At 44.0% G+C, this 24,516-nt stretch overlaps 2 protein-coding genes across 2 annotated transcripts; one reads left to right on the plus strand and one right to left on the minus strand.

Annotated features, from left to right (window-relative positions):
* Nucleotides 1-781: 781 nt before the first annotated feature.
* On the minus strand, nt 782-6,325 carry ANKS4B (ankyrin repeat and sterile alpha motif domain containing 4B). Its single transcript, XM_007060620.3, has 2 exons — nt 6,035-6,325; nt 782-2,163 (listed from the first exon to the last, which is right to left on the minus strand). The coding sequence occupies exons 1-2, from the start codon at nt 6,196-6,198 to the stop codon at nt 1,077-1,079; spliced, it is 1,251 nt and encodes a 416-aa protein (XP_007060682.1). The 5' UTR covers nt 6,199-6,325; the 3' UTR covers nt 782-1,076.
* Nucleotides 3,779-24,108, plus strand: LOC119567288 (zona pellucida sperm-binding protein 2-like). The gene is made up of 19 exons (XM_037911806.2): nt 3,779-3,789; nt 14,977-15,049; nt 15,139-15,215; nt 15,431-15,514; nt 15,591-15,685; nt 16,092-16,253; nt 16,844-16,888; nt 17,145-17,309; nt 18,609-18,705; nt 18,808-18,989; nt 20,052-20,181; nt 21,229-21,410; nt 21,486-21,577; nt 21,679-21,803; nt 22,207-22,396; nt 22,864-22,999; nt 23,079-23,175; nt 23,725-23,814; nt 23,926-24,108. The coding sequence occupies exons 2-19, from the start codon at nt 15,003-15,005 to the stop codon at nt 24,063-24,065; spliced, it is 2,136 nt and encodes a 711-aa protein (XP_037767734.2). The 5' UTR covers nt 3,779-3,789; nt 14,977-15,002; the 3' UTR covers nt 24,066-24,108.
* Nucleotides 24,109-24,516: the final 408 nt, after the last annotated feature.

Here is a 24,516-nt window from a genome sequence, read left to right on the forward strand (position 1 = left end):
ATACAAATGCTAGCCAACTAAAAAACAAACCAACCTACATCTTCCTGTAATTAAAGGCCTTGTATCCATTATAGAACAATAACTTTTGCAACTAATGTGACAAGAAAGAGGAACAAACAACTCAAACTAAAGGTGGCTCTGTCAGGAGTTTCACTTTTTAAAAAAAACTAAGGAACATCTCTTGAACAGTGAGAAAACATGAATGACAGGAATATGAAATTTATTGGCACAAAGAGTTCATTCATTCAGAACCTATTATAGAGTCAATGGGATACAGTCAAAATCAAGATCAATCACCCAGTTCTCAAATAGTGTCAGTGAAGACACCTTGCAGCAATCTATTCAGAGTCTGAAAATTATCTTATTTTGTGGGACAGAAAATCAAAGATCTCTGGCTGTTGGAAATGCCTTGTGGTTCATTGCTTATGGAGTGCAGTAACTGGCTGTCAGTTATGTAACTGGCTGTCAGTAATATTTTAAACCATTAAGACTGTAAAAAGAAGATATGCCTAGCATGATCTTTAGGTGGGAAGGATTCAGCTCTGGAACTATTTTTTTTACCTAAAAATGTAAGAACATAAGAATGGCCATACTGGGTCAGACCAAAGGTCCATCTAGCCTAGAATCCTGTCTTCCGACAGTGGCCACTGCCAGGTGCTTCAGAGGGAATGAACAGAACAGGTAATCATCAAATGATCCACCCCATGTCACCCATTCCCAGTTTCTGGCAAACAGAGGCTATGGACACCATACCTGCTCATCCTGGCTAATAGTCATTGATGGACTTACCCTCCATGAACTTATCTAGTGCTTTTTTGAACCCTGTTATAGTCTTGGCCTTCACAACATCCTCTGGCCCTTTCTTTGTTACCTATCTGCATACTCTTTCTTTTTGTCAGGAGCTAAAGGTCATCCATTCAAACTGATGTTCTTTATTGGTCCCATTGTGCATGGTTAATCAGCTGGAAATCTCTTTGTCTTTTCCTGTGGAAGATGCCTGAAAAGAACCATACATGGGTTTAAAATAGCAAAAGCATGATGAATTAATGCATAGTTATTGCAACAGGCATATTTATTTATAAGCGAGTATCTACAAGCTTTCCAGGTTTCTCCAGTGCCTGCTTTCTTCTATCTGCTGCACTGAGGACTTTCTTCCTTGGGCCCAGCTGTATTTGTATGCTCAGTAGGTCTTCATTGGAACATAGCATGAGGGCATCTAAATCAATCTTTTCTCTCATGAAGACAGGAACAAACTCATTCAGATTCTGTGATGCCAGAAATACCTCAAGAGGGGTGCTCTCTGCTTCATCGTCATCCCATCCAATTTCATCCTCATTCCAAGGGACATCAAAATCATTTTCAGTGTCTAGCTCACTTGCGCTCTCAGCCCTTTCATGCCGAAAAAGCTCAGTTGGCATTTTAAAACTTATTTCTTCTTTCTCTGAGAACATCTCTTCAGCATTTATCCCTGCAGCCAAATTCCGTCTAAACACAATATTGCCAAGACCTGGCCGTTTGAAAATGGACACATGCTCCTGCTCGCTATCATCTTCGGAAATATTTTTCCCTTTAAAGTAATTACATAATTCATCCTCATCTTTTTCACTGAATACATCCATCAGGGTAGTTCGCCCAGCCCTGTCATCTTCTTGGCCATTGCTTTGTGCTTCCTGATCACCTGTGTTTTCATCTTTCTTTTTTGTCTTCATCCTGAAAGTGTCCTTCAGATTTTTGGGGAAAGAGCCCAATGTATTAGAAATAAAGAAATTGGACACCTTTGTTCTGGAGGCTGTCCCACTGGCAGAACTCACTGATCCATACTTTTCTTTGTTATAATTCCTGGTCATTTCATGTTGGTGTTTCTCTTGGCGCTTTTCACATTCTTTTATTTGTTTCTCTGCATTCCTCGGGGCCTGGGCTTTGAGTTTGGCCACTCTTTTGGGATTCATTACATTCTGTTCGGTAGCAGCTTTGTCTAGGATTCTGACACATTCATGCTGGTCCCTGCTGGCAGCTGCATCCAGAGGAGTGCGCAGATCATTATCCAGGGCAAATATATTGGCACCGAAGTTAATCAAGAATGAGACACAGTGAATGTGACCATTAGAAGCCGCATGATGGAGAGGTGTGTTCCCCCAGATGTCGCACTTGTCAGGGTCACCGCTGAAAAGCAAAATAGGAGTAAGGTATGCATGTCAAAACATAGCTCAAACATAGCACTCAACGCAGTGGGAATGAACTGTGATCCAGGGCCAAATTCAGCACTGCTGTAAGTGGATGCAGCTCTACTGAAGACAAGTGGGTGCAAATCCACTGTCTTTAATGGTGTTGCACCTGGTTAGTCCAGGGCTGAACGTGGCTGGATGTGTGGCCTGAGCTCTAATCCCAGCCCTAACACCAACTCCCTCTGTGGTGCTGGGCAAATTCTTAGGGCTAGAAAATGATGTGGACTACAGGCCCACACAGGCATAAGAACCCTCCTTTGTACCCTGGCATGGGCTTCCCAGATCTTGACTCCAAGCCTTCCATGCTTGTTCACTAACCCCCTTGAGCAGAGGGGTGGGGAGTGGGTGAGGGCATGCTGCACCTGCCAACAAGCCAACTAGTATGACTGAGCTAACCCGTGGGTGTCATGCCTCGTGTTAACCAGCAACAAACTACCATCCCCCTCCCCAGCCAAGGAGAAGCTGGTCAGGAATGGTGTCTCAAATGGGCACTCAGAGAGTTTTACCATTGACTTCAATGGGAGTAGGATCAGACCCTAGATTCAGTGAAATCCTAGCCCCATTGAAGTCAATGGCAAAATTCTCATTGAATTCAATGGGACCAGGATTTCACTCAAAACGTTTTTAAGAATTATTGCTGAGTCTTTCCTTTTGAATGTAAAATGCAGGCACAATGGGCTGAAACTACTGTATTTGACTACCTCAAAAAATACTTACAGTGTCCGTGGAAGCAACTTTTATGATAGTTAATAGGTAAATTATTAGGAAAAAAGCCCTGACGCTACACATTTGTCTTCACTGCAATTAAATATAGTTCAGAGAGAAGTTATCATTTTTCTTCAGCTCCTTTGTTCTTCTTAAGCTGTTTTTGCCCCGGGTTTTTAAAAGCAGAAACTATTTGAAAATAAAATTGTCATGTCCATTCATTTTAATTTAAAGCCAGTGAGAAGTATAATTTCTCTCTTCCTCTTGCATTAATTTCACACAAACCTGATGTCTATAGATTAGAATAACTTGGAATCTTTTTTCTCATATTAGGCAGACTTAAATGATATTATCAGCAGCTCAAAAGATAACAATGTTGTGCGTCTTTTTACCAGTGTGGTCACATTTTCCCACAGCTTTTAAAGTTCAGAGCATGGTTCACTTAATGTGAATGAAAAAGATTGTATCATCACAAAATCTCCAGCAGGCATCAGTCTCTGGCATCAAATGTCACTGGAAGAGACGCTTTAAATGATTCACCTTTAATTCTAAGTTATTTATTCAGCCCCCATTACCCTGGTATCTGAGTACCTCACAACTTCTACTGTATCCTCACAACCCTGTGACATAGGACAGTGCTACCACTCCCATTTTACAGCTAGGGAACTGGAGCACACAGAGACTAAATGACTTGCCCATTGTCCCAAGGGAAGTATATGGTGAAGTACAGAATTAAACCCAATAAGGTGAGCATCCTTACTAGACCATTCTTTCTCGCATTGTGATGTGTATTAAAAAGGTGGTTGCCTATGTCCATAATTTTAGCCATCGATCATTTGTAATTTTTTTCTCTTCTGATGTCTTCCATCCTAGCATCTCAAAACACTTTGCAAACTAGGTGCTGATTCTAACTCAAGTCAGTGGGACAATGGATAAAATTAGTCACATGTTCATGGGTTTGCCCTCTTTGGGCTCTCTTGTACTCTTGGGCACTAGGAAGCTGCGGGCCTGATATCTCAAAGGAAGCTGATTCTCCCAGTCACTGGGGTTGCAAATAGGAGGAAAGCTTTCTTGCTTTCTCCTCCACTTGTGCAGTACACAGAGGCCAGGCACAATCTGGCCCTTCGTGACTGAGGGCAAGTGCAATGTAGATGACAATGGCTCATTATTACTGCAGTTTTGTTTTACATTAGTATGAATACGTTCCAAGCTTCAAAGCCTGGAAATCTGCAGCCATTCTGAGGAAAAACTTCCACTGTATGTGAGTGTTTTTGTCGAGAAACTGTAGAAAGCTGCTCTGCTTTGAGGATAAGAGGATTTTATTAAAAATAATAGCTACCAAGAAAATGCCATCTGACTGGAGCCTCTTTTTAAAACCTTCCAAAATTCAGCATCTCCCAGAGACCCAAACGGACATTTTTCAGACTAGAACAGTGTCTCTGTGAGTCACCGTGGACTACCTACAAAGTCAGAGAATCTCAGGTTAAAATGGGTGACGAGTTCCTGAAGACTGTAACTACTATTTGGGGCTCTAAATGGCAACAGCATCCCAAAGTTGTCATGTCTCAAGATGATTTGAATGAAAAGATATCAGATTAAAAATAAAGAGAGAAAACATTCTTGTGGAAGTTTGGATGCTCTGTGACACATGCCCTGACTTATACGTCATAACACGGGACATTGGAACCTAGGAAAATATAATCTTGTCTTCTTTTTCTATGTTAGTTGCTCCTTCTTGTCTATCTTCTAAACATTATGGGTCAAAAATTCAGCTGCTGTAAACTGATGTAGCTCTGCTGACTTCAGTAACTTCAGTAGAGCTATGTCGATATACCGCAGCTCAGGATCTGTTTTTGCTTCTCTTAAGGTTATTGCAATGACCACACAGTTTATAGGTCTCCTTTATGGGTAATAAAGTATTACTACTGCCACACCTAAGATCAATGAGCAAAGAGGAACCTCTAGCTGTTACGCTTTACCATGCACAGAACCCATTTGCATTCTATAGCTTACATTCTGTCTTTAAGAAAAAGACAAAACACATCTAAACAACTATTAATTTTTCATTGGTTTTCTGATCTTCCCTCTGGTTTATTGTACCCCATATGAAAGTACCTATTGATTTAATTTCCCTCCCATACTAGAAAGAACATTTGTTTCAATGGGACCCAGCACAGGAAAAAAGGGTATCCTCTGGTGAATCTTATTGCAGGATCAAAGCCTAAAAGACAGACTCAGAGGAGACAGAATACAGTGGGTAATCTAGAGGAGGGAGTGACTTTTTATGTTATTTTTCACTATTTGTACATTTAGGAATTAGCATTAGAAATATTACTGCTACCAAGTACCGAAGTAGAGAAAGCTCCTGGAGGTATACTCTATATTTAACTCCTTTTCAGTCTGCAAGAAGCCTAACTAAAACTCCAATAACAGCTCTGAATGCTATCCAGGCATTATGGCTGTTTCTAATACTACGAACAGCAGAGAAATCATAGTTTTGTGTTCAATCCTCTCTAACACCCAGTTCTGGTTTCCTTCTGAAAATCACCGTGAGGTTGTAGGTATTTACATTTACAAAATATCTGTATTTTGGAAACAAGTGGCATTAACATTTTGATAAAATGTATTGTTTGCTGCTGTGGACTTATCAAGGAGGCATTTCTCTGCTGAGCCAGTTTCTAAGGAATATTAAAACAAAGGGCGTGATCCCCACCACTGAAGTCAATGGCCAATCTCCTGTTGTCCTGAAGTGTTAATTGTGGAAGCTGCTCCATGAAGGCAGCTCACTGTAGCCCCATTGACGTCAATGGGCCTCAACAGGAATACAGGGGTCTGTTCACCTAGGGCAGTTTACAGGATTAGGGCCTAAGTCAGCGTAACTGAAATGAAGAAGCTACTGATACCAGGTATAAAACAAACTACAAATATTGGTTTAAATGTTAAGTCCCATTCCCACCACCACCACCATAACCCCAGCGTCACATCTAAGTCAATTAGAGAAGAAGGAATTATCTGTTTGTTCCACAATTTGCATTAACGGAGGCCAAATACTAGCTATAATTTTGTCCAGCAGGCTTTGGGAGACCAAGCTCTGCTATACTTACCCTCTCCTACATATGACTTCCACTGCCTCCAGGTACCCACGGTAAGCTGCCAGGAGGGTGGGTGTCATTCCGTCTTCATCTGAGGTATTGAGATCTTTTCTGGTGGCTTCTTTCAACAGGTCTAGGTTGCCATCCGCAGCTGCTTTGTGATACCTGGTTGACATTTCCAATAGCTCCCAGGTCCCCAAGGCTGTGTCTCTTGCTCTGAATTGCAGCTGAGATGCACAGCCGCACTTTCACTACCAGGATAGTTAGTTAATAATTACAAGCCGAGACGTCAGCTTCAGCAGGCTAGAAATGAGAAGGCAAAGTTCATCCCCATAGAACTTGTCCAGATCTCTGCATAGTTAATGCAGCAGCTGTACAAATACGTGTCTTGGTTTTCCAGAAGAATGACTGTGCCATTTGCCATTAACTCCAGTATTCTATATCTGAAAGGCATGTGGGTTTTGTTCATCTACCATGTGTCCCTACTCCCTTTTTTTTATACATATGGGGTGAAATTCTGACTATGCTGAAGTTATAGGAAACTTTGCCATTGACTGCATAGTCTGCAGAAGAGAAGAATGAGGGGGGATTTGATAGCTGCTTTCAACTACCTGAAAGGGGGTTCCAAAGAGGATGGCTCTAGACTGTTCTCAATGGTAGCAGATGACAGAACGAGGAGTAATGGTCTCAAGTTGCAATGGGGGAGGTTTAGATTGGATATTAGGAAAAACTTTTTCACTAAGAGGGTGGTGAAACACTGGAATGCGTTACCTAGGGAGGTGGTAGAATCTCCTTCCTTAGAGGTTTTTAAGGTCAGGCTTGACACAGCCCTGGCTGGGATGATTTAACTGGGACTTGGTCCTGCTTCAAGCAGGGGGTTGGACTAGATGACCTTCTGGGGTCCCTTCCAACCCTGATATTCTATGATTCTATGATTCTGTGACTTACATGGGGCCAGGCTTTCACCATTGGTGTTAAGATGAATCCTGATTTTGAGAGGTGAAATACTGGAGGAAGAAGCATACCTTAGACTGGGCAGCATTTACCATTACCGGTGAAGCTGTTTACATTGAAGTCCCATCGTCTGTCACGTAAGATGGAAATAAACCCAAGAATATGGCACTTTGCACCTATGTAGCCCATTTCATCCGAGGATCTTAAGGTGCTTCACAAATATTGATTAATGTAATAGGCATTGTTATCCCTATCTTACAGATGGATAAATGGAAGTATAGAGGCTCAGATGCTCAAATGTATTGAGGCACCTAACTCCCATTGATTTCAAGGGAAGTTAGAGCCTAAATACTTTTGGAATCTGGCCCAGAGCGTTTAAATTACTTGCTTAAGGTAACGTAGTGAGTTAATGCCAGAGCTGGAAATAGTACCCAGTAGTCCTGTATCCTAGGCCTCTTTTCTAATCACTACACAGCATTCCCTGCAATGTAACATATGGGCCTGACCCTGCAAACCCTTACTTCTGTGAGTGGCCCCATTGATTTTAATAGGACTGCTTGTATGAGTAAGGGCTACCTGTGTGAGTAAAGACTTTCAGGATTGCACACTAATTCTAATTTGGAGATTCAAAATAGAAAGAGTAAACTTCCATTTTGAAGCAGAAGCTGAGGAGAAATTAAGGAAGATTGAGTAATAAAATGCCCCCTTATCATCTATCCTGGTCATGATCAACACACTTGCCATTTGACGTATTTTCTCCCATTACTGTTTTCTATATTTAATTTGCATTTGAGAGAACCCAATGCAATAATTAGGAACAACAGTATTTGAGCCTTTTACTATGTATTACGTTCCCAGGAAGAGTAGTGGTAGCAATTACAAACCTGGCATTTTTGGTGAGTGAGGAGTCTAATTACTGACTGCAGTAAACCCTCATTTATTTCCCACAATGCATACCCCGTAATCCAGTGAGGTCTCTACACATGAGTTTTTTTTCAGATGCTGGTTAGGAGATCTTCAAGAGCTGAGCTTTTCATATGTTTTCCCATATGGAGAAAGAGAGTTGGACCAGACTGATCCTGTAAGGGCATGGTCCATCCCATCCTCTGGTGCCCCAGAAACCTTTCAGACTCTTCAGTAACTGGCAACTTTGTGTGAATGTATTTATATCACTACCACCTATACAGTCATGCAGCAAAGTATTTACCGTGCTTCTTGCTGTGTTCCACAGGGCCAGAGAGGAACTGCAGTCTCCCTTTCTCAATATATTAGCACTTACTATATTCAGGTAGCTCAGGTCCTCACTCCCTTCCTGCGTCTTCTTTTATACCTCTAGGCTGATGGCTAACTGATTCATCAGCCCTCCCAGCCTGATCAGCTAATTAACTGTATATCCCCAATCTGCCTTCTCTGGGAGAACTTATTGGTGCCTAAAAGATCAGCATGCTGGGTCACTGTTAGCTCCTAGCACTCTGCCACACACCTCCCTCCCTCGCTCATTGAATGCTGAGGTTCCTTTTCCCTGGCACCTGCTCTTCTTTAGAGGTGCCACCAGGTACCTTTTTCCTGTGCTTGCCCCCAGGGTGGTTATCCTGCCTCCACCCACTGAGCTCACACTTTGTGGGTGGGAGATGTGCCCATAATTCTGTTTCAGATCACTGGTCTTCACACTAGGATCCCCTTACCCTTATTCTTTTGGGGCAGGGCATGTCCTAGCCCTTCATCATCTCATTTCCCCTCATTCTCCTTGTCCTACCAATGTATCTTGGGGTTCCTCCTATCAAGACCCTGGTAGTGAACATTCTCTAGACAGCCCATCATCCTCCAATACTTTCAGGTTTCCTTTTCCTCTGATGCCTGCTTGGCCAGTTCTTCCTTTTCTCCACTTTCTCCTCAGGAATGTTCATTCCCCTCTTTCATCCCCGGTTTTGTATCCTGTCATCTAGGGTTCTCTGGCTCCCCTACTTTGCGCCCTTTCTCTAATTTCTGTGGCAGCTCACTTCCCTTCTTTCATCGGCCCTGGATGCCTACTTTCTTACTAAAGGGGAAGGGAGTCCAGTCCATCCCTAACAGTACTGGATGAGAACACCTATCCACCCCACCAACCCCTTTTCCATCTGACCTTTCCCTAGATCTCCCGGGGTATCTCAGCCATTGTCAGTGTAGTTAAGCACTGGAATAAATTGCCTAGGGAGGTTGTGGAATCTCCATCACTGGAGATTTGTAAGAGCAGGTTAGACAAACAGCTGTCAGGGAGGGTCTAGATAATAATTAGTCCTGCCATGAGTGCAGGGGACTGGACTAGATGACCTCTTGAGGTCCCTTCCAGTTCTTTGATTCTATGATCCTAGGCTTACTGGATCATTAATAGATAAAAAGAGCCAGCAGTATCCAGTGAAGAAAAAAAATTGACCCGTCTCAAGAAATGTTGATGCCTAACATTAAAATTACATACTGTGTCATACATGACCTATGGCTTCATACAGCTATGGTTTGCCTTTTCCATATTTAGCTCAGAAGCAGGGGAAGCAGTAAACACAACCACTGGCAAATGAAATAAATTTATATAAAGTATCTGGTGAGAAAACTATTGCTGGTGATGATGTTATTTGCCCATGGAGATTGAGACAGGGGCTGCCCATGCAAGTGGAATTGTGTTCTGATCTAGGGCTGGATGAACCTTGCAGTGCCCTGATCCAGGTATACAGTAAGTGCATGGTATGAGAGATGAGACACTGTCTAGTGGGCTTGAATTTTAAATTGTTAGCTGTATCCCTTAGTTGCCTTAAAACTAGGGAGTTACAAAATAATATTTTCTATATGAAAACTCTCCAAAATTATTGGTTTCTATTATAAAGACATATTTATTGGCTCCTATAGCACAAAACACTGATCTCTGAGTACTCTTAATTTCTCAAAATGAAAAAACCCACTTTTGTTTAGAATGTTAATCCTTCCGATGAAACAGATTTTTTGTTGAAAATTTTAATTGGAGGCAAAGCAAAACCTACTTCAAAAAGAAAGAAACTACAGGACTTCACAAGCCTTATAGTTATGTATGTCACAGAAACAGGCAGCACAAAAAAATCAAACAAAAACTTCATTTAGTTCTAAAACCTCGGTGTTTGGTAGTCTTTATTTTTGTCGTCTTTCTAAAAACTTCAGCTTAAAATGCAATAAATGATTCAGGGTCAAATGAGCTGATTTCTTTCAGTCTGCATGGAAATTTTTCTTCTTAGAGGAGAGTTCAAAACTGTGAACTTTTTAAGGCCCCTGAAGGGTTAGAATGAAGCTTTTCTTTTTGTGCTGAAAGGAAGTTCCAAACCATTCCACTTCAAACTGAAATGTCTTACCAGGCTCAGGAGAAACTCTGCTGCTGTTGTACGTGCCATTGTAAACTAATGGATTATTTAACTAGCAGTTTTTATCTGTGATTGGATTTCTCAAGATCCATGATTATTGTTCTCCTATTTTCTTCCAAGGTCAGGATATAAATAAAATATAGGCAGATAGACACACTGTTTGGATTTTAAAAACCAATTGTTAGTAATTTTATTCACAACAGTTCCAGACAATTCAGAGCCCTGTTTTTCTTTATGCCCAAGAGAAAGACAGAGCTGTTGTGCCATCTGTTTTGCATGAGCTATTATCTAGCACACCATTTCCTGACTGCACCTTTTGTGAATGGTAACTGCAGTATGGTAAAGCTAATAGGAGGGGGAAGCAAGTGTGTCCCCTCTGCTTGTCTAATGAAATACACTACTGCTAATAGGCTCGGAGATGAATGAATCCAGTCACACTGGGTAATTGCGGCTACATGATTTGATGACGACAACAGCAACTGCTAACAACAGCAAGAGCTCAGTCGTCCAGTCCTTTCACAAGCAAAACTCCCACTGCAGTCCCAAATGAACTCTTTAACAGTACCTGGGTCAGTCGTCTCCCCTCTGGGCTCCCAGTGAGGGGTTTGAGAGCATAGAGCAGGAGAATGTGGACATGTGGACCAAGGCCCCCTCCTGCAATGATCTCCACTTAAGTGAAGTCAGTGGGGCTCTATGCAGGCACAGGGGTCTGCTTGTGCACAGCTCATTGCAGGATTGTGGGAGCTGATGCCAGCTCTCACAAAGCCCCACCCATTTTCTACCCATCCATCCTCCTGATACTCACAAGAGCATATGTAGGGGCATTTGTAGGGTCAGAGGGAATGGAGGAGTGTGATCTCACTTAGGCTTATCTTCCTTCTAACCAACAATGTTCTTTCCTGCTGTTAGTGCTTAGGAGCAGATGGACATAATCTGTTCTTTTGCTTTTTGCACTCCTGAATGTCAACCCCACTCAGCAGATTCATTTTTCTCCCTGATAGCTTCAGTAGTGCAAACAGCACTGAACAGAAAGAGAACGTTGCTCTTCTTGCCATCTGAAATTCTTGCCTCCTATTAATGTCTGACATAAACTGACATTCAACGCTCACAGAAAACTGTGCCCATGCTCAGAGGAACTGAGTTTTCCTGAATTGCTAATTCACTGCCTCAGTGAGTTCAGGTGTTCAGGGCTAGCCTTGGACAATGACATTTTCTTCCAAAGTCAGAAAATCAAAGAGAAAAAGACAAAAGCTGAAGCATGGGAGATGTGCCAGTCTTCCGCAATGGAAGTGATATTATTCATCAGCTAATAACAGTGCTTAGGTACTGCAGGGATCAACACTATAGAAGACCCTAAAATAGATGGCAAATATTTCTATAGTTTAATTCCTGAATTAATTATTTTTCCTACTGCACTAAGAACCTAATTATTCTTTCATGTTTCTACAACCCTAGTGGGTTGAATTTAATTTCCTGAGATGAGGAACGGTGGTTGTTTTCTGTAGTTTAAGTAGCACATTTTAAATTCAGAAATATAATAAAGCAACTATTTATTATCTTAGCATATTGTTGGTTAATCGCCTTCTAAAAACTCATAAGCTAAAAGACTGAGACAATGAGCTTCTGGTGCTGCAGGTCCCTCTATGTTATGTTTCTTTTCTTTTATCCTTCTTATACATTGACTGGTCCATCCCTGCCCTAAGCGAACATGAGCTTTCTATTCAGTTTATAACCTGCTGCTAGATATCCAGAAGCCACTCAGATCTGATATGATCCCTAGGTTGTGAAATGTAGAAGCAAAAGGAAGGCATGCCCCTCCGTTAAAGGATCAGGATCATCTCCACCACCTCTTCCTGTTGTTTTTCCCCAAACTACCAGCACTACCTTTGTCTTACCTAGATTGAGCTTCAACCAGCTAGCTTTCCTCCTAGTCCAGTCTCTCCACTGACTTCCAGGGAGTCAGGCCCTGGGGAATCAAGTGAGTGCAACAGTGTACAATTTGGCCCTAAACTGGAAATATCAGGTATATAATTCAGAGACAAGGTGGCAAATCTCTCTCAACTTTTGTGACTTACTGTTTCAGGGATTTCAAAAAAGTTTACTTCTTACCAAAAATGGGCCAAATGCTAGTCCCACTGATGTCAATAGCATGTTCCCATTTACTTTATTGCTACTAAGATTAGCCAATATCTGATCTAATCTATTTTAGGATTTTGGATAGTACCCATTGCCATAATAGGTAGTGAGTAATCTAGGCACCATATATTCTGCGTTGCCTTTCCATGCCCACTTGACATAGTGGTGTGCGACAGTGTTAACTCTGAATTTCCCATTATTTCATATAGACAATGATTACCTTAAAGGAACAGGTTTCAGAGTAGCAGCCATGTTAGTCTGTATTCACAAAAAGAAAAGGAGTACTTGTGGCACCTTAGAGACTAACAAATTTATTTGAGCAGAAGCTTTTGTGAGCTACAGCTCACTTCATCGGATGCATTCAGTGGAAAATACAGTGGGGAGATCTATATACATAGAGAACATGAAACAATGGGTGTTACCATACACACTGTAACGAGAAAAGAAAAGGAGTACTTGTGGCACCTTAGAGACCTTTTCTTTTTGCGAATACGGACTAACACGGCTGCTACTCTGAAAACTGTAACGATAGTGATCACTTAAGGTGAGCTATTACCAGCAGGAGAGCGGGGGGCGGAGAAACCTTTTGTAGCGATAATCAAGGTGGGCCATTTCCAGCTGTTGACAAGAAAGTCTGAGGAACAGTAGGGGGTCGGGGTGGAGCATAAACATGGGGAAATAGTTTTACTTTGTGTAATGACCCATCCACTCCCTGTCAAATAACATAGGTTCCCAAACTAGCTACAGTATCACCGTATGCTGGTGCTATAGCAGCTTGGCTATGCAGAACACTGGTGACAAGCAAACACACTGCCATCTGCCTGCCACCATTTATTATCCTAGCGCCCAACGCTTTGGCCCCCATCAGCATCTGGGACTCCAGTTCTTTTCTTCCTTTTCAAGCTGTTGTTCCTACCCATAATGCCATTATCAGAGGGTGAGGGCGTGCCAAATGTGGCTGCAGATTACAAGTCCCTAAGAGCAACTCTGAGTGTGAATATATAAACTGCAGAAAGAAAGATACGTAGATGTCTAAAGATACTTAGACCTTGAACAAAACTACTGCACAATTCCCCCATGCACCGATTTAACATCCCACTCACTAATTACCATCTCTAATCTTAAACTTTTCTACAGTTCCTACAAGGAATCTTTCCATTTTCTGATCTCTGAGAAGTCAATCACTTTTAAAAATAGGATTCTCTGCGTTTTTCTACAAGTCCGGTGAATTCAAGAACATCAGTAAAGCTGAAAGATAAAATAAATAACTCAGCGAGGCTTATAGAAATAAGATGGCAATCAATATTGGTCTAGTGATCGGTGCAGGTAACTAGATAGCAGGACTCCTCTGGATCCTCTCTGGAGCTCTGCCACTTACTTGTGGCTCAATCCCTCCAGTAAAGTGAATGACAAAAAACAAAAAACCACTAACTTCAGTGAGAACAGGATTAGCCTCCACATAGTCCATTTAAGAAGAAGAATAGGTGTGTGGTTAAGGCCCTAGTCCAGGAATCACAACAGCCAGATTCAAGTTCTAGTGCCTCCTGTGTAACCTTAGCCCTAATCACTCTGTAATATAGATCCCTGTTTTATAGATGGGGGTAATAATCTGAACTTTCTCCCACCATTCTTCTGTGCTCTCTATTTAGACTGTAAACTCTTCATGCCAGGGACTGGCTCTCACTCCATTCATACAGCACCCAGCACAATGGGGGTGGGGTGGGGTGTCGAGATGCTATCAAAAAGCAAGCGCTAATTAATAAGTGGCTTTGGGCAAATCTCTTTGTGTCCCACTTTTCTCCATCAACAGAATGGCATTTAACAAAGTATTTCTAGGCCTTTCCATCATACAGATTAATACTGACAACTACCATTCCTCTATTTCCCCTAGGGTTGGGAGGATTCATTCACATTGGTAACAGTTATGGCAAACTAGATATTGGGCAAACTGTCCCTCCTGAACAGAACTACCCTGGCAATGAAGATTTCCCGGGCGGGGGCTACTGAGGATAGTTCCCAAGCATGGGGTGACCTACAAACCCCACGGCTGAGCACAAAGCTGTTTTAGTGGGCAGAAGAGCCCAGCAATGCCAGGTGTTCTCCTTGGTAAGGGGCAAAGGGCTAGGGGAGCTTAAGGCTGCCACACAAAGGGTTTGTCTGTTTCTAGCTCATCAGGTATTTTGCCCCATCTTCTAGCGGAAGGAGAAAGGCAGTGGAAGAGCAGGGTGAAAGGAAAAATGGATACCAAAAGTAATCTTAAACGTGAAGGGAAACAGAAAATTGTGCAAAGGGGCATAAAATTCCCTTGAAAGAGGAACTTTGTCCCTAAGCCGCCCCCTCCTCACTGATTGAGGCACAGAACAGGGCCAGGTGCAAACCATCATCCTCAGAGTCAGCTGCTAGCAGGTGATGAGGAAGCATCCCAGGTGTTTTCCAAGAGCTGTTGGTGTGCTGGGGCTGCAGCCCCTCCTATATAACCCCTGTAGCTGAGTAGGAGGTGAGCTGTTGTGGTGTCTTGACTCTCAGCTATGAGGTTGCCTGTATTACAGCTAGGCTGGTCTTTTTACAGCATGTGGTAAGGGTGGGGTGGGTTGGTTAGGGCCCTGTATAGGGAGGGTTCTGTTTGCTGTGCTGGCTTCTGAGCATCTTCTTTCTTGTTTGCAGGCTGCTTCTTTTACTTGGCTGCCTTATAGTGCCCTTGACAGCTGGTGTTACCAGTTCCATGGCTCTAGACTTCCCAGGTAACCAGGGCATTCCCCTGATCATGGCTGGAGGGGGGGTAGACTTGTCTTGAGGCTGATAGGATAGTTTTACTGACCCTGGGATGTGTTCTGAACTAATGACTCTCCTCTCCATTTGCTGGAGTGAGTGGGTTTTAGCATACTAACAGCCTGTATGCTGTCTACTATCCTGTGTTGCAAGGAGTTGATATCAGACTGCTCACTTCCTCTTGTAGGGACGGTGTCTTGTCACACTGACAAAATGTTGATTGGGTTTCCCAGAGAGCTTGGAAGCAACTTCTGGCAGGTCCATGTAGTTGGTAGGTATTGCTGCATGTTTAGCTAGGTTCTCAAGGCAACTTCTAGCAGCGTAGCTGACCAGCTTACTCTTTCTAGATGCAAGTGGTGAAGAGATTGTAGACTGTGACTACACGGTGGATCATGAGAGGCTGACGCTAACTGCTCTGTATGTGAACTGCACCAGACTAGAGGTAAAACTGTCCCTCTGCCTTGGGAGCATGCTCACTTGACAGAGGCTCTAAAGTGACACCCACTAAGTGACCCAACACTGTAGTTGGGTATGTAATGTACCATCTCTCTTTCCTGGAAGACTCCTTCTCCCCAGAGCACCCACTGAGGTGGTGCTTCCATAGAATAATGACTAATCGAATGGCTCCCAACAAATCAAATTCCTTCCTTTGAGTAACAATGCAAATACAGAGCCACTTTTAAAAACTAACCCTGCCTCTTCTATAGACAGCAACTTCAGCTGAAGCAAATTCATAACTTGAACATGTGGCCTCTGAGGGCTGGCTCTAATTGCTGATCTGAGGCAACCTCTAGTAATGTAAAACTGTGCCACTGCCTTATTCTGACCAGTGTGTTCTCTTGCTCTAGCATGACCAACACCAGCTGAGACTAGAGCTGCTGGTGCCCAACAAAACCATTGCAAGGGACAAGAATGTAACCTACAGTATTGGCTGTGATTCTCTTCAAGCAGATGAAGTCGTCCCTACTATTTTTACAGGAGCTACAAACTGTACTGAAGACTTCATGGCAGTAAGTGGGGCAGTTTGAGAATCCTTTGGAAAGGGAACTGCTCTCAGCTGTAGAGAGGAGTCCAACACCTCAATGGCATCTCAGTCAAATCTTAAAGATGTGTCTGTAGACTCTCTTTGGGTGGTGGGAGTAAGGAAATAAAACTGACTAGCAGGATGATAGTGGATTTTCCCCTTCCTGATCTCTGGGAAGACTCAGATTCAAGACTAGCCTTCTTATTTGTAAAAACTCTAGCTAGTTACCTTTACCTCCTCCTTTGTGTATTCTAAGGGCTTGCCTGGCTAGGCTTGGCACAGCTTACTGAATTATGTAGACCCCTCTATTGGCTAATGGTCAGTAGCTGTCAACCTGGGCACAGCTGCACTAAACTACAGGGAGAGAACAGCATTTGCTGCTTCCCCACCTTGTCCCTCCAGAAACAAGCCAGGCCTCTAGCCACTGCAGCACTCTTCCTCAGAAGACTCCCCGAAAGCTTCCATTCCTCTAATCGGTTAAAGGCTCCTTGTTCCATTCACCATGGAAAGCTTGCTTGGTATCCTCTTCTTTGAACAGTGTTCTTTGCAGTCAGCTGCTGTCCTGTTCTCTTTCAGGTTGTATTTCCAAGACTCCTTCCCAGTTTTGCTGATGAACACATGGTATGAAACTTTGGTCAAAATGGGGGCTGGGTGTGCAATGTAACATGCCTCTAAAGTAGAACCGCTGCATGTAGAAACTGCCACTTTGGTGATGGTTGCTAAAGTAGCAAACTGGACCCTTCAGTATCTCTCTAGTGTTGGTTAGCCAAGCTGCCACACACAGCAGCCTTAACGCTTCTTAAAGATAAGAACAATAACCCCCTTGCTCGGTAATGAAAAACCTTATGCCTGACTGACCAGAAGTCTCAAATTGCAGACTACAGAATCTCAGATGGCCTGGATACTGTCCATAGATGATGGAACACGAACACACAGGCTAAGCCTTAGGCAAGCCATGCAGCAAGGGTATACATTCCTAGCTGACAGCAACAACCTAATCTTCCAGGTTTCTTTTGGTGCAACTGGAGTCACCTCTTACAAGGTAGGTGCACAAGACTGTCTAGAGGCCAAAAGGCAAAACTTGCCATAGGCAAATTGTCATAACTATAAAGGGAAGGGTAAACCCCTTTGAAATCCCTCCTGGCCAGGGGAAAGCTCCTCTCATCTGTAAAGGGTTAAGAAGCTAAAGGTAACCTCGCTGGCATCTGACCAAACTGACCAATGAGGAGACAAGATACTTTCAAAAGCTGGGAGGAGGGAGAGAAACAAAGGGTCTGTGTGTCTGTCTATATTCTGTCTTTGCCAGGGATAGACCAGGAATGGAGTCTTAGAACTTTTACTTAGTAAGTCTAGCTAGGTACGTGTTAAATTATGATTTCTTTAAATGGCTGAGAATAGAACGGTGCTGAATAGAATAACTATTTCTGTCTGTATCTTTTTTGTAACTTAAGGTTTTGCCTAGAGGGGTTCTCTGTTTTGAATCTAATTACCCTGTAAGGTATCTACCATCCTGATTTTACAGGGGGGATTTCTTTATTTCTATTGACTTCTATTTTTATTAAAAGTCGTCTTGTAAGAAAACTGAATGCTTTTTTCATTGTTCTCAGATCCAAGGGTCTGGGTCTGTAGTCACCTAGTGAAATTGGTGAGGCTTTTTACCAAACCTTGTCCAGGAAGTGGGGTGCAAGGTTTTGGGAAGTATTTTTGGGGGAAAGACATGTCCAAACAGCTCTTCCCCAGTAACCAGTATTAGCTTGGTGGTAGCGGCCAATCCAAGGACAAAGGGTGGAATATTTTGTACCTTGGGGAAGTTTTGACCTAAGCTGGTAAAGATAAGCTTAGGAGGTTTTTCATGCAGGTCCCCACATCTGTACCCTAGAGTTCAGAGTGGGGGAGGAACCTTGACATCAAATGATGGTGTCTATAAATAGAAACCGTGAGAAGTCTCAGCCTTCTGAGGCTCACTAGTCTGAGCTATTGGGGCAGTCTGATTAGTCTGACTCTACATGCAGTCCATGAGGGCATCTGGAAATGGGAGTGAGAGCTACCAGCCTACTGAAACAGCTGCAGCTTGACTTCTGGCTATGACTCCATGTGGTGCATGAGGGCCTAGAATGGAGCTCGTACACCCTTCCCAAGAACTCCTGTGTGTAGGAGTAACGTGAAACGGCTAGGGTGTAACTCCAGTGGCTAACATGCCCTGCAAGACTTCTCATAATCTCTGCAGTCTCTTCAGAACTAGAGCCTGGCTCACTGAATCCTAATCGACTTCTTTTATACCTGGCACTGGGAACTGCACTGTGAATAACCTGCTGTTCTCAACCATATCTATCCTCTGCAGCAAGACAACCAGATGCTATATACTGTGGCACTCAAGCTTTCATATGGGCCTCCTGACCAGCGACTAACTGTAGAATCAAGAATGATCTGTGCACCAGGTAAAACTTCCTCTCTTCACAGAGGAAGCTGGTCCCTCCTCTGACCCGAGAGGGACTTGTACCTTAAAATGTCTCTGGAAACTAACAGAGCTATTCTTGCAGGTCCCGCAACCTGTAACTCCACACACATGACTGTTGCCATCCCAGCTTTCCCAGGGATCCTCTCTGCTGTGAGTATAGACAACAGAAACATTCCCATGACCCAACTCCAAGCAAATGGAATTGCTCTGGACACAAGAAGGGGCATGAAGCTGCACATCAACAAAAGAATCCTGAAGTCCAGAGTAAGCTCCCTACAAACTAGTAATCTCTCCTTTAGGAAAGGTCACAATTGCCATTCATTCTTCTTGAAATGAAGTGCAGACTACAGATGGAGTAGAGAAGGATTTAGTTACAATCAGTCTGATGGAGGCATCTGTCTGGTCAGTGCCTTGGTATTGACTCCCTCAGACCTTCTCATGCCACCACTCGGCAGCTGTATGTATTGTGACCCCTCCCCTCCCCCACAACCACCTCAGTCTTCCTAAGCATAACCTCTAATACAGCTAGAACTGTCTCCATTATGGCAACCTCCTTCCTGACACCCCCACAAGCCCCAGCGCTCTCCAGATAGTACATCTAGATATCTTCTTTGCAGACCATTCTAGCAAGGTCTGTCAACAAACTACCCCTTGCTACCTCATCAAATTCAGGCTGCTTGTTCTAGTATCCACAGTCCTGATCCTTCCCTTGTCTTGTCATGCCAGTAGCTCAACCCCTGGGCTTGCCTGGACAGGTGTCATGTCTGCTACTCCTAATCCTGAAGCACCCTCCTGAAATTCTCCAGAAGGATATAGATCATGCCTAATGGATGGGATGAGAGGCAAGGACAAGAGGAAGCTAGCCTAATAGGCTTAGATATGAAGGGGGAGGGAATACCATGCTGTGTTGCTGCTGATAATGTCCGTTTGGGGTCAGAATGGTTCTGTGGACAGAACATAGCGTGCTGCAATCTGATGCCCCTAAGTAAGCGTGAGTTCCAGTTGAAAGAAAATGGACCACATGCTGACTCTCTGTAAGGTCAAAAGTACACTTGAATGGCTCACTTGGAAGGTCCACCTAGGTCTAACATGCATCGTTCCATGAACAGACACTTCAGTTTCAGTCAGTTACTGATATTAAACTCTCCAAATCCCTATTACTTGACCCAGGAGATGGATTAGAATGGTGGATAAGTATCCTTCTGAGACACTAATATTCCTAGCTAGATTAGTCCCATCTAAATGACTGATTCAGAGGCCAAGCCTTAACTTGTCCTGCAAGGGGACAGTACTGCTACAAACTGTCATGGCCTCCCTCTCTTCCAGCTGTATGAGGAGAGCTGCTTCGGACTTCAGTCATACATGGCATCTCTAAGATTAGCTTTCAACTTCCATGGAGAAATGGTGTCAATGGTGACTTATCCAGAGTGTCCCTGTGACCAACATGCACCAATAGGTGAGACGGTCTGCTTTTTCTGGGAACTCTTTCTGTAGTAGTGCAGCTTTAGCTGTCTCTGAAGTGCTGATCAACATTTGCAGTGTTGCAACTCAGTGGCTCCATGAAATGAATTTCCTTAATGCAGGAGACTGAGTAAACCCTCAGCACATTACACTATGAATCTGGAGGGTCCATCTTTGATGGGAACACTTTTTAGCCATAGGTTGAGCTCAGCTACAAGTGCAGATATGTCTGGTGCAAACTCCTAGTAGCTGGCAAGTGCAACTTCCGATGTAGGGGCTCTCTGCACCTTTGTCTTGGAGCCCATTTAGTTGCGGTCGTGTTTCCTGGGTCATATATAGACGTCCTTACCAGCAAAGGAAGGGCTGTTTCTTGGGTTGACATTTGGGTGACCTGGACATGTCCTAGTGCTTGGTGATGGGAGGCTTCACACAGTCTGATCACCTAACTCCTCCTCTGAGAATCCATGTAGTAATGACAGCTCCCTTTTCATGGAGGTGGCAGAAGGCACAACCAATCACAACTCCATCTGAGGACTTTCCCCCCCATTTTGCAGCCAGTCAGCAGCTACTGGAGGGCTGTTTGTTCTGCCTTGCTCCTCCCCTTAAGGGAGTATAAGGATTGGCTCTGGTGCTGTGACACCCAGCCCTTCTTTACCTGCTCTACGGGGTAGGTGGCAGACTAGAAACAGACACCAGGTTCCCCTGCCTGAGCTGGTTAGGGCAGGCTAATGGGTAGACTCCAGCCTACCCTCCAATCTGATTCATCCTCCTAGAGCACTGCTTTGTGAGCAGTTTATGGGTCCTTAAGCTTCCGGGCACGAGCTGTTGCAGGATCCTTGCCCTCCAGATTATGCTCTATAAAATGGAGACCAGGGACAACCCAGTAGGTGCAGAAAAATTCCTGGGGTCATCAGGGCCCCTGCACACACAGCTCAGCTAAAACACTGGGTGTAGTTCCTCACTGAACTGAGGCAGGAGCTGCCATAGCCCCATGTCCTGGAGTCCCCTACAGCAACCCATCCCAATTCCTTGAATGTTTCAGCTGCTGTGTGCACTCAGGATGGCTACATGGACTTTGAAGTACAGAGTGACAGGACAAAACCAGCCCTGGACTTGGATACCATCAGGCTAAGAGATCCTACATGCAAACCAGTCTTCAAGTCTCTCTCAAATGACATGGTTCGGTTTCACGTCCCACTGAACAGGTGTGGGACAAGGCAGAGGGTAAGTGTCAGGACACTGACTGCTAAAGGCGCTCCAGTGGCAGGGCAGTCACTAAGACTCCTGTATCCCCTGTAGTTTGAAGGCGAGAGGACGACTTATGAGAATGAAGTGCGTGCCTTGTGGGCAGATCAACCGCCACGCAGGATTTCTAGGGACAGTGAATTCAGGTCAGTCCACAACTCTGCTGGTAACAGCCCATCGCAACACTAAGCAAAGTGACTGACTGCAAATAGCCAGCTAACCTGATGCTGCGCATTCTGTCTTTCAGGCTGACCGTAGTGTGCACCTACAAAAGTGGTGATGCGTCCCTGAGCATAAGGATAAGCAGTCTCCCTCCTCCAGTTTCTTCAATAAACCAGGGTCCTCTCTCCTTGATCCTGCTGATCTATCCAGGTAAAGCTTGCATCTAGCCGCAAATGGTGTCCAGGGCAGAAATGAAGTGATTCCCTCCATAGTCAAGGGAGCTCTTCAGTCTCTACTATCCAGAGCAGTAGACCCTGAGACATTTTGATATCTTGGTGTGGCATGATTCCATCACGGCTGGTCTGTGACATAGACCTGGCAGGCTAGGTTTTAATAGAGCCTCTTGCTATGGGGGAATCCAATAGGGATGTTGGGTTTAGGAGGCTTTTTCTCTCCCTGTGCAAGGAGTTCACCTAAAGCACCCACTAGCTGTGTCCTTCTATGCACCTACAGTACCAGACTTCTTACATAGCTGGCTGCTTCATCTCTCTAGATTGAGATTCCGACCTATTGTGAACTGGGCTGTCAACTCTGCCGTACTTGGTTTTTTCAGATGACTCCTACATGCAGCCCTACAGTGACGACCAGTACCCTATTGTGAAATATCTGCGGCAACCAATCTTCTTGGAAGTGCAAGTTCTGAACCGCAATGACCCCAACATCCGACTGGTACTGGATGACTGTTGGGCAACAACATCGCAAGATCCAAGCTCTCTGCCCCGGTGGAACGTTGTTGTGGATGGGTAGGTATATTCCAACTCCTGTAGGAACACAGGTGAGGCTGGCCTGCTCAAGTGTTTCCCTGAAATGCTATGCAAAGGCTTGTTGGAGCTGTGAGCGCCATGTTCCTCACATGGATGTAGGAGCAAAGGGTTGCTGTCTGGCTATGATCTGACCACAAAGTGTAGGTCGCTCTAGCCTTAGGTCAAGCTAGACATTTGAGAGTGCACGTGCTCAAGGACTACAGTGTGTAAATGCCAACTGTCACTCTAATGGCTCAAACTGAGTGACTCAAAACCTCAATGAATTGCTGTCCTAATGCAGGCTTCCAAGCTCTGGCAGATCTCTAGGGAACAGTATTGAGGGTCTCTTGGGTCATGGACTAAATATTAAACTGGAATGTTAATGACGCAAACCTTCCAAGACTCTTCTTGCCTGAGGTCAGTTGAAATCTCTCTGAGAAGCCGCCTTTCTACATGATCTCCTGTAGGTGTGACTATGAACTAGATAACTACAGAACCGCATTTCATCCAGTGGGCCTAGCAGTCAGCTATCCCAACTATCGCCAGAGATTTGAAGTGAAGACCTTCGCCTTTGTAGCGGGTGACAAGGCTCTCACTAGCCTAGTAAGTGCAGTCCCTCTAGCACTAGCTAAAGGCTCGGGCTTCCTGTGCTCCAAATGTCTCTCCCTTATCTTTGCTGTAGGTGTACTTCCACTGCAGTGCCCTTCTCTGTGACGGACTTCATCCAGACTCCCCTCTGTGTTCAACACGATGTCCTCCCTCAGCCAGAAACAAACGAGGTAGGATTTAATCGCTGCTGGCAACTAGAATGTCACGTAAACATGCTGTCCTACCACAGCAGAATAATGTAGGTGTGGAAGGGAACTTGCTAGGTTTCCTAGTCTCCTGCACTCAACCAGGACTAAGTACTATCTAGCCCAGCTCTACTTTCCTTTAACAACCACCAGTGACCAATTCTGCAAACCATCTAGGTAACTTTGTTCCAGTGCCTGCCTACCCTTGCAGTTAGACATTAGGAGAGAAACCTTTCCTAACCTAAACATCCCTTGCTGTGATTGAAGCCCCTGATTGATTCTCCTTATAAAGGTGATCCAGCACTGTTATCAGTGGAAAGTCTTCAAGCATGTCAAAGTAAGGTACCGCTCGGTTGTCTTTTCTGGACTAAAGAACCCACTTTTCCACCTTCTTGTAGACCATGTTTTCTAGACCTTGAAGCATTCCTATTGATGGTCTCTGGACAGAACTGGAATATATAGCAAGCTAACTGGCTATTTGTGGGTTTCCAGACTCCAGTTAGTCAGAATTATGTGGTGACTAATCTCTTGCAGATGTTGTTGTGATGCAAGCAGAGACCTCCGGTGTAGCAAGCTTACCTGGTCCTGTTAGCTTTGTAGCAGACGAATGGCCTTCAACCCAAGGTATGGAACAAATACCCTCTCCTTGACCTAACTGAGGCATGTTGTTGCCAAGCCAAGTTATGGCATAATCTGGCCACTAATTTGTGGTTCTACCTTTTTTCCTCCCTACAGAAGAAACTCCACTGAGAGAAGGAGCATGGACCACTGTAGTTGCAGCAGCTACTGTGGTCCTTGGCCTGATGGTCACTGCACTGGTGTCAGTGGCTCTCTTTAAAAATCTGAAGAGGACAAAAGCTGTAATAGGAAAGTGATACACTAAATGACTTGTGACAAAATAAACTGCTGGATGCACTAGTTCATGGTGGACTCTCTCCTTATTTCAGAAGTGGCTACTTCTGAAATCTAGCTTCTAGTTTCCACCAGAAGCCAGTGAGACTTGGCTCATCTCTAAAGCCCAGACAAACCAACCAGCCAATCCAATGGTACAAAATGTTAACTCAATAGTAACTGCACTAGCCTGACAACTGTCCTAATTCCATTGTTTAATTGTCATAAGTACCTATTCTACTATACAGCTGCTCCTTACTGTTTAGTTAATGTAGTAGGGTGAAGGCACTTGTATTGGGCTCTAAAATACGAGCAACTTATTCTGTAGATACACCAAGGAGAGATTGAGCCTAATCTCAACCTAACCTACAGTCCTCATTAAGGTGACAACCCTGGGACTTAGTCTTTGAGTTTAAGAGATCCATGTTTCCTCTG

The sequence above is a fragment of the Chelonia mydas genome, chromosome 10, assembly GCF_015237465.2.
Source record: "Chelonia mydas isolate rCheMyd1 chromosome 10, rCheMyd1.pri.v2, whole genome shotgun sequence".
Classification (NCBI taxonomy): domain Eukaryota; kingdom Metazoa; phylum Chordata; order Testudines; family Cheloniidae; genus Chelonia; species Chelonia mydas.